The following is a 9,736-nucleotide window of genomic DNA, read 5'->3' as shown; positions in this document are numbered from 1 at the left end:
TGAAATCATCAGATTTTTCTGTAAATCAGTCTGAAATCATCAGATTTCAAACTGTGAGTCAGTAAAATCAGTGATGTGTTGCAGCAGTTCTGTTTGACTCGTACTGGAACATTAACTGCTGGATTATGTCCAAACGTTACAATAACCTTAATAAAAGACACAAACGTCTCGGCTGCTGTTTTTATGGTTTGTAATAAAAACTGAAAGTTTAGTTCAATTACAATTAATGTTAATTGATTGTCTGAGGAGGCGACTTGGTGCTTTCTGACCTGTCGATTCAGATTTAGTTTATGAGCGACACTGTCGGGTGTCAAAGGTCACAACGCACCTTCAGTTTTAATGTTGTTTTATTGAAAATATATCCTTGAACAATATCTTAGAACCAGTACAAACTGGTTTAACTGGCCATACCGGAGGTCCTTCCTGTCCAACCACGGAGCTACCACAGCTCTGTGGAGCGGGGAGCTGCGCCCCGGGGAGCAGATGGTGGGGGTTAAGGGCCTTGCTCAAGGACCCAGGGTGGGGCAAATGAGGGTGGAGACAGATGTGGGTGTTTCACCTTAACCACCCACATTATGATGTTGTCAGTCCAGGGAGTTGAACCGGCGACCTTCCGATCACAGGCTCTAGCCTCTGCACCACCACTCCCCATATTTTGTGTCTAAAAGTTTAAAAGCAGCTGAACTTCTGTCCCGCAGCTGAAGCCGTCTCACTTCCTGTCTGGGAGGAAATTGTGTTGAAACCCAGGAACCAGCTGGAGACGGTCCGGGTTAGAAAACCGGATCAGAACCACGGTCTGAGGACGGCAGCACAACGTTGCTCCTCCAGAAGCTGCTCTGGCTGCAGGACAGGTTTTCCTGAAACTGACGGCCGTGCGTCCTCGCAGGTTCGTGGAGCTCCTGGAGCAGAAGGTTCCTGCCGGTGGCGGCGAGATGCTGCAGGTGTTCAACGCTGTGGTCCAGAGGTTTCTGGGTGTGGATCAATATGCAAACGACATCAGATACGTCAACCACTGCATCCGATGTGTACGTCTGAGCGTCGTTCCTCCTTGGGGGGGGGGGGGGGGGGGGGACGACAGGCGCTTCACGGTTTCAGTTCTTGCTGTGATCCGTGTCCTGCAGGCCAGTTATCACCCGGACCCCGTGGCTCTGTTCAGTCTGGTCTTCAGTAAAGGCGTCGGCACCAGAACCGCGGCGCTCTACGTGGCCTGGGCTCAGCAGTTGGAACAGAGAGGAATGAAGGAGCAGGCGGACGCCGTGTACCAGAGAGCTGTGGAGAACCAGGCCCAGCCGGCCCACACCGTCCTCCACGAGTACAGGTAGGAACACCTGCAGGGCCCGGCCCGTTCATCCAAAGTCAGTTTGCTCCTGTGTGAACGTTTCGGTCCGAACGCTGAAGCTGCAGAACCTTCTGGTGAGTTCCCACTCCAACTGTATTTAGACGACGAGAGAGCGGACGGAGTAACGTGTGTCTTTATTGAAAACATTTCAATGATCTGACGGGAGGAGGTCAGGAGGGAGGGGGGGAGGTCAGGAGGGAGGGGGAGGTCAGGAAAGGAGGTGGGGGGGTCAGGAGGGAGGGAGGTTTACAAAGACGCACAGATATTTTCAGAGTTTGTGGAAACTTCTTCACACGTTTTCTTCATGGAGCTCCTCGTGTTCAAGAAACTTCAGTCTGTGAAACATAAATACTTCAGACCTGTTCTTTAACAGAGTTACAACTTTTATATTTTAAACATGGAGTATTTCATTCAACATACTCTTAATGAACATAATTTTAACTTCAAACATGAGTTTTGAGAAAATGAAAAATATAAAAAAAATACTAAAACGTTTAAAACTTCTTGGAGTCGTCACAGAAAAGTGTTGACGTGAACAGAACCAGGAGTCACAACAAGCTTCATTTGTAAACACATCCATGCTGGGGGGGTCTGGATCCGGGGGGGGGGGGGGGGGTGTGGACCCATGCTGGGGGGGGGCTGGATCCATGCTGGGGGGGTCTGGGGCTTATCGCCAGAAAATTTACATAAAATAGATGTGATTTCCTGCATTTTGGTGATTTTTAACAGGTTGTTAAACATCTACGTGCTTGTTAAAAAAAAAGTTTATTTATTTTTTCGGACCCCCGGGGGTCCGAGGGCCCCAGTTTGAGAGCCACTGGTTTAAATTACAACCAGCTCCTGGTCCACGCCTGTAAATTCACACATTTCCCATGGAAGCTTGTGGAAATGTGAGATTCTGCAGAACCAGCTCTGATTCTTTACTGCAGGGGTGGATGGATGGGTGGATGGATGGGTGAGTGGATGGATGAGTGAGTGGATGGATGGATGGATGGATGGATGGGTGAGTGGATGGATGGATGAGTGGATGGATGGGTGTATGGGTGAGTGGATGGATGGGTGAGTGGATGGATGGGTGAGTGGATGGGTGGGTGGGTGGTTGGATGGATGGATGGATGGGTGAGTGGATGGGTGGGTGGTTGGATGGATGGATGGGTGAGTGGATGGATGGATGGGTGAGTGGATGGATGGATGGATGGGGGTGAACGTGTGAACTAACCGAAGGCTGAGTGTGTTTCTTGTAAAAAGTGACCGTGGTGACCTCTGACCCGCAGGCAGTTTCAGAGCAGAACCAGAACCCAGCTGCCGGTGTCAGGTGAGGTCATGTCCTGGTTTTATTCAAAGGACAGTTTTTGTGAAGGTCCGGCTGCAGTCACGTCTCTGTGTTTGTGGAGCAGCAGGAAGAACTCTGCTGCAGAACTCCCAGCTGACCAATCAGATGCCGTCCCGCTCCGCGGATCAGAACCAGGCGTCCGAGTGTCCGCTCGATGCTCCTGCAGACAGAATGGTCAACATGTGAGTCACACGTTTGGGCTCTGAGGTCCAGGTGGATGGATCTCACCAGGTTACACCCAGCATGATGGCCGCTGGTTCTCGTGCCAGCGTGGACGTCTCAGACGATGAGACGCCGTGTGTTTTGTGTCCAGAGTGTCCCGCTCGGAGACGTCAGGAAGCCTCCCCCACGGTCAGAGCTGCAGCCTCCACACGGTCTCTGAGTATACGAAGGATGCTCTTCTCTGTGACGGAGCAGAGACGTGCTTCGAGGAGGTCCGAGCAGACCGGTACTTCCGACAGCTGCGGGAGAAGCAGAAGAAGGAGCAGAGAGAAACCAGTGAGTCCCTGAAGCCACGCTCGCAGTTTGTGTCGTGGGTCTGCGTGTGAGCGGAGCGTTTCTTCTTTCAGTGGAGCTGCAGCTGAGGCAGCAGGAAGACCGAGTCCACAGGATGAAGTGTTTGGTGAAGGAGGCCGACCAGGAACTGGAAACCCAGGTGGGTTTAATCGGCCAGTCCTCGGCAGGTGTGGCTGCAAACGACACGACACCTGAACTGTTTTTATCTGCAGCCGTTCGCAGCCGAAACAAACTCCACCACCGCCCAGATCTTCGCCCATCCTCGACCCGCCAACCGTCTGAGCAGCCGGCGCTCCCTGGGCCTGAGGCTACACGCCGAGCCCACCTTCGTCCACAGAGCCCCCTCTTCGGTCCTGCCCGGCAGGGAACCAGAACCGGTCGTCGAGCCGCCCGTGAGCTCGGATCAGATGAACGTGTTCCTCGTCAGACGCCCTGATGTTCTCCATGAGAGCAGTGAGAGCCACGGAGCCGCCGGGCCCAGCGCCACACATCTGTGAGTTCCTGCTAACGGTTCCTTCTCTGATCCAGATCCACCAGAACCTCCTGCCTGGAGCTCAACACAAGTTTGGGACTTTAGGGATCTGAGCCGGTGGTTTCTGTCCAAACACCAGAAACTGTCTTTGTGGACCAGTAGCTAAAGGCTCAGTTTGGTGGAACAGTAGCTAAAGGCTCAGTTTGGTGGAACAGTAGCTAAAGGCTCAGTTTGGTGGAACAGTAGCTAAAGGCTCAGTTTGGTGGATCAGTAGCTAAATGCTCAGTTTGGTGGAACAGTAGCTAAAGGCTCAGTTTGGTGGATCAGTAGCTAAAGGCTCAGTTTGGTGGAACAGTAGCTAAAGGCTCAGTTTTGTTGAACAGTAGCTAAAGGCTCAGTTTTGTTGAACAGTAGCTAAAGGCTCAGTTTGGTGGATCAGTAGCTAAAGGCTCAGTTTGGTGGATCAGTAGCTAAAGGCTCAGTTTGGTGGAACAGTAGCTAAAAGCTCAGTTTGGTGGAACAGTAGCTAAAGGCTCAGTTTGGTGGAACAGTAGCTAAAGGCTCAGTTTGGTGGAACAGTAGCTAAAGACTCAGTTTGGTAGAACAGTAGCTAAAGGCTCAGTTTGGTGGATCAGTAGCTAAAGGCTCGGTTTGGTGGAACAGTAGCTAAAGGCTCAGTTTGGTGGAACAGCTGAAGCTGAGCCCCTCGGCTTCAGTAAAGATCATTTTAGCTGCTGCTTCATGTTCCGAGGACGTGCTTCAGAAACTGATGATGTCATTGTCCCTCAGAGACAGAAGTCTGGTCCCTGAGCCCGAGGACAAACTAGACGGTGAGTTCAGACCCTCTTCACAGCATTGTCTCTGGCCTCGCCCTCACAACGTCTCTGTCCTTTCAGTGTCCCAGGGAGGGACGGCCAATGTGTCCCACGTCACCCCCAACACGTCCCTGGGCTTCGTTCAGGCCACGCCCTCGCGGGGGCTGCCGTCGCCCACCGTCAACACGCGGGAGGCCCTGGGTGAGCGTTCGTCTCTGCCCGCCTGCCAGGAGTCCAAGCTGCTGGTTTGACAGCTCTGCAGCAATGCATCATGGGTCAGGTCTCCCTGTGTTTCAGGTGTGATCATGGACATGTTCCAGGCCCCCACGTTCCTGGAGGAACCGTTCAGCGGCACGTCGGCGCTCCACGATGCAGAGAAGAACCGGGCCGGTGGTAAGTCTGGACCTCTGCTGGTTTGAAGCTGCAGGTCTGTGGTACAAACGGTTTTTGTCCTTCACCTGCCCCTCCAGGAGAAGTCTGCTCGGCCCCCAGGCCCCCCACCACCGCCCCCTTCACCATCTACCAGGACGAGGACCAGGAGAACTGCAGGTTTGTGGGTTGACCCGGTCAGCTCATCACTGAGCAGGCTGTGCCTTCTTTTTGTTTTTTATTGTTTGGTTCTGCTGAAGAACCAGAACCTGCTGCTCGTTCTGAAGAACCGAGAAGCTTTTATGGTTCTGAGTCTGAGTGGACCTGGAAACAGTTTTTCTGCTCCAGGCTTGATGTCAGGAGAACCAGCATTTATCTGATCCAGAATTATTACCGTTGGAGTCGGGGGGTTCGGTTCTGATGACCAACCGAACCGACCATCGAACTGTTCCTCTAGTTTTAAACATTTGGCGCTTTGCCACCGTCTCATGGGCTCCGCTCCTCCCTGCCAGCGTGTGGACCTCCGGCACATTCCTTCCATGCCCCGCAGCTTCACCGTGGCCAGAACAGCTGAAGACGTCTTCAGAACTTGTCGGTAACCACCAACTCCAAGAAGCAGAAATCCTGTTAACTACGAGACGTGGTCTCTCCAGCGTGTCCTGGGTCTTCCCGGGGTCTCCTCCCAGTCTGACATGCCTGAAGCACCTCCATAGGGAGGTGCCCAGGGAGCATCCTCACCAGATGAACCACCTCAGCTGCTCCTCTGGATGTGGAGGAGCAGCAGTTCTCCTCTGAGTCTCTCCTGATAACTGAACTTCTCACCCTGTCTCTGAAGGAGAGTCCAGCTCTGCAGAGGAAACTCGACCTCCTGGATCCACGTTCTCGTTCTTTCAGTCTCTACCAGAGTTCATGACCAGAGGTGAGGGGAGGAACGTAGACCGACCAGTAAACAGAGAGCGTTGTCTTACAGCTCAGCTCCTCTTCACCACAATGGACCGGCACAGAGTCCACAATACTGCAGATGCTGCACCAATCCATCTGTTGATCTCACGCTCTTCTTCCCTCACTGTGAACAAACCCAGAGATACTGGACCTCCTCCAGTGGAGGCAGAACCTCGAGCTGAAGAACAAGATACTGGACCTCCTCCAGTGGAGGCAGAACCTCGAGCTGAAGAACAATCCACCCTCAGACTCAGGACCACGGCCTCAGATTTATAGATCTGTGTTGTTTTTAACAAAGTTGTAAAAGTTTTGGTGTGAAACTGTTCCTGTGCAGTACAAACACGTGTTCTGTTGGAGTGGACCGTGAAAACTTCTGTTCTTTTCAGTTCTGCTGATCCGGTCCAGAGACCAAAACCCGTCCAAGCTCTGGCTGAAGTGGGCGTCCTGAAGGTGGACAGACCCAACGTGAGTCCAACGAGTCCAGGTGATGTCTCTGCTGTTTTCTTTGTAAAGACTTTCATCCTGGTTCTGTCTGTGGTGTTGGATCAGGAGACGGGCCCGGACCTGATACCGGATGAAAGCACCATGTGGGGACCTCGCTACAACTCTCTGGTCACCTGTCCCAACAGCACCACGGACTTCGCCCTGCTGGCCCAGTTCGTCTCCACCCCCTTCACCCACAAAACCCCGTTCAACAGCAACTTCTACCAGGACCAAGGTACCGGGACCGGACCTGAGCTGCAGTTCTGGACAGACCTGCTCCAGGTTCCTGGTCCGAGTCTGGTTCTGACCTCTCTTTCTGTGCAGACGGTGACGGAGCCGAGGAGAACGTTTTCATCCAACGTCAGACCAAAAAGCTGAGGTAACGTTCGGGTTCTGGCTCTGAGTCTCGTGTTTGACCCGGCAGAACCACTGACTCTTCTGATCCTTCTGGTCCCTTCAGCCCCATCATGGAGCAGAGTCCCAGTGACGTCCGGGATTCTGGGTCGGCCGTGGCCCAGCTGCCCCCCTCCGTCAGACAGGGGACCATGGTGGGCGAGGGGCTCACCTCCACCACCCTGGTCCAGCCCCACCCTGCTGTCCTGTCCTTCAGGGACCAGACCCTCTATCCCACCGAGTCCTCCAGGTCAGCTGGACCTGGACTGGAGGTCTGCTCCCAGCAGGACTCAGTCAGACCCAGAACTGAGTCGTTTAAGATCCTGGAAGATTTTCAGAAATCAGCCGGCCCAGAACCGGACCAGAAGCTGGACTGTGACGTTCCCATGAGTCCTGAGTGTGCCCCCAAGCCCAGCTGGCTCCAGGTTCGAAGCTCCGAGGACACAGCTGAGCAGGACCTGGCTGCACGCCTGAGTCCCTGTCCCCCCAAGACCGCAGACACGACCTCCACCAGAACCCTGGACGTCCCCATGAGTCCAGAACAACCAGGGCTCTGTGCTGACGTGCCCATGAGCCCGCAGCAGAACGACGCCGTAGACGAACCCATGACGATGAGTCCAGATCGAGGACCGAGGCCTGCCGATGGGGTACAGCTTGTCCCCGATCCCTGGGACAACAACCTGATCTCAGATCTGCTGGACCAACTCAGCCCACCTCTGACCTCTGACCCCCACTGCTTCACCTGGCAGGGCAGCATCCCCAAGATCTCCCCGAAGGTCACCATCATCATTGGTAAGAGACGCAGGTGTCCCCCACACCTGGACAGGATGTAGCTGTAGACAGGGGTATGGACGGGCCGTGCAGGGGGGATCTTTAGCTGTGAGAGGGAAAGTGATGTCATGAGATGTCAGGAAGTGACGTCGTTAAACAAACGAGGTCTGTTTTTAGCCTTAAACTCGGGAATGGGATCAGTTTTATATTTAAACTAGCTTTTAGTTACTTTTAGCATTTAGCTAACCTTTTACCGCCTTCAGCTAGTCTTTAGTTACTTTTAGCATTTAGCTAAATTTTACCGCCTTCAGCTAGTCTTTAGTTACTTTTAGCATTTAGCTAAATTTTACCGCCTTCAGCTAGCTTTTAGTTTAGCATTTAGCTAACCTTTTACTGCCTTCAGCTAGCTTTTAGTTTAGCATTTAGCTAACCTTTTACTGCCTTCGGCTAGCCTTTAGTTTTAGCGTTAAGCTAACCTTTTACCACCTTCAGCTAGCCTTTAGTTTTAGCGTTTAGCTAACCTTTTATCGCCTTCTGCTAGCCTTTAGTTTTAGCGTTTAGCTAACCTTTTATCGCCTTCTGCTAGCCTTTAGTTTTAGCATTTAGCTAACCTTTTATCGCCTTCTGCTAGCCTTTAGTTTTAGCGTTTAGCTAACCTTTTACCACCTTCAGTGTAGATGAACAGATGCTGAGATATATTCATCAATTAAAACGGATTCTTCATTTTTCTGGACTGAATATAAACGTGCATTGAATTTAATGAAATGTGGACGTGAGACGTTAATTATCTTTGACTCACCACGACAGTGGGTCATTTATTAACAGAATCAAGTTTAACACATCACACATTTACATTAATTTGGCAAAATATGAAAATAACAACATAATTAATCAGCAAGCTGTACAATTAGAAAACCATACGGCGATGGTTGAAACTTTACACAGACATTTCTAAAAATATCTGTCAATGATTTCTACTTGATAGAAGAATTTTTAAAGATGGAAAGATGAAGTTTAGTGGGAGTGAAAGATGGATGAGGGAGAATGTGGTGTGTATGAGTGAAAAGTGTTGACAGGAAGACACCCTCCATCCGACCCAGCTTTTCCTCGGTACGCTCAGTAGTGGTCTAGACTCATTTACCTCTCTGATGATGAATCAGAAGAAGAGGAGTTCCAGTTAACGCTACCTTTCAGCGTCTCCATAGGATGGCTGTGACTCGTCCGAAGTAGTGACGGTATCCCGTCTGACACAAGTTCACCTCAGCCAGTGGACCTCACATGAGTGGGGTTCGTCCGAGTTCCACTCAGAGGGAATAGATGTTATAATCCCAATCTCGGAAGAGCCTTATCATGGCTGGACTTCTGTTCTCCCAAACGACTGGAGCTGCAAACTCTCCAGCCCGACTCCAACGGCAACTCACAGAACAACGACTTCACAGAACTGCGAACATCTCAGAACTGCTACTTCACCGAACTGAGAGAACTAGGAAGTACCGACATTTTAAAGGGCTCTATTCCCGGTTCATTTGGGAGTCCCTGATTGGTCAATGTCGACCAGACAGGGGTGTGGTTTGTGACGTAAGAGGTTACTAGAAGTCAGAAAACAGCAAGAATGTTATTGGAACAGATTGAAAATGTTCCCAGACAGGAGAGAGAAATGTTTGGGCGAGTTTGGAGAAACAGGTGCCAACTTCTCTGTTTACGACTGAGAGGATTTAAAACAAGACCGTTGTTCCAACACTTGTCTGCTTCGACTCCTGACCTTGGAAAACGTACACTGCTCATTCAAAGACAGAAATCAGAAAATGCATAATTACTCTGTAACAGACCTTAACATGAATTCTAACTTTGCATAAGCATTAAAAAATCATTGTTACTGTTTTACAGTTAATAAAATTGATTAGTTCACTGTAACATCTAAAATGTTTGAACTAAAACACTTTGGTTATCAACATTTGTAAAACAGGAATGATAATAGAACAGAGAGTGTTCTTTCACTTGATCTTCAAGAAAGAAAGTCTCAGGATGGGTGAACCTGTATTTCTGGATTCAAATCAATGAAATGACAGTTTCTGTCCCACAAGGTTCTTAAGGTCAAGGGTTTTGACCTTAGGCTTAGTTTTGACATCAGCTCAAGTTCACTACATCAGCTAGCCTTTAGTTGTAGCATTTAGCTAACCTTTTACCACCTTCAGCTAGCCTTTAGTTTTAGCATTTAGCTAACCTTTTACCACCTTTAGCTAGCCTTTAGTTTTAGCGTTTAGCTAACCTTTTACCACCTTTAGCTAGCCTTTAGTTTTAGC

The 9,736-nt window shown here is 50.6% G+C and overlaps 1 protein-coding gene across 1 annotated transcript in view; it reads left to right on the top strand.

Moving 5' to 3' along the window:
* Positions 1 to 9,736, top strand: part of bub1 (BUB1 mitotic checkpoint serine/threonine kinase) — a 71,495-nt gene that overhangs the window by 301 nt on the left and 61,458 nt on the right. The window contains exons 3-17 of the mRNA XM_037685991.1: positions 887 to 1,025; positions 1,122 to 1,318; positions 2,614 to 2,654; positions 2,737 to 2,854; positions 2,986 to 3,170; positions 3,242 to 3,360; positions 3,401 to 3,681; positions 4,450 to 4,490; positions 4,557 to 4,676; positions 4,773 to 4,874; positions 4,916 to 5,024; positions 6,173 to 6,251; positions 6,336 to 6,504; positions 6,594 to 6,648; positions 6,730 to 7,454. Coding sequence (XP_037541919.1) covers positions 887 to 1,025; positions 1,122 to 1,318; positions 2,614 to 2,654; positions 2,737 to 2,854; positions 2,986 to 3,170; positions 3,242 to 3,360; positions 3,401 to 3,681; positions 4,450 to 4,490; positions 4,557 to 4,676; positions 4,773 to 4,874; positions 4,916 to 5,024; positions 6,173 to 6,251; positions 6,336 to 6,504; positions 6,594 to 6,648; positions 6,730 to 7,454 — 2,480 coding nt within the window. The remainder of the gene's footprint in view (positions 1 to 886; positions 1,026 to 1,121; positions 1,319 to 2,613; positions 2,655 to 2,736; positions 2,855 to 2,985; positions 3,171 to 3,241; positions 3,361 to 3,400; positions 3,682 to 4,449; positions 4,491 to 4,556; positions 4,677 to 4,772; positions 4,875 to 4,915; positions 5,025 to 6,172; positions 6,252 to 6,335; positions 6,505 to 6,593; positions 6,649 to 6,729; positions 7,455 to 9,736) is intronic.

This window comes from Nematolebias whitei, chromosome 12, assembly GCF_014905685.2.
Source record: "Nematolebias whitei isolate Nwh7 chromosome 12, NemWhi1, whole genome shotgun sequence".
Classification (NCBI taxonomy): domain Eukaryota; kingdom Metazoa; phylum Chordata; class Actinopteri; order Cyprinodontiformes; family Rivulidae; genus Nematolebias; species Nematolebias whitei.
Note: the sequence above shows the minus strand (reverse complement) of the source record. Positions and strands in the feature narration are given on the sequence as shown.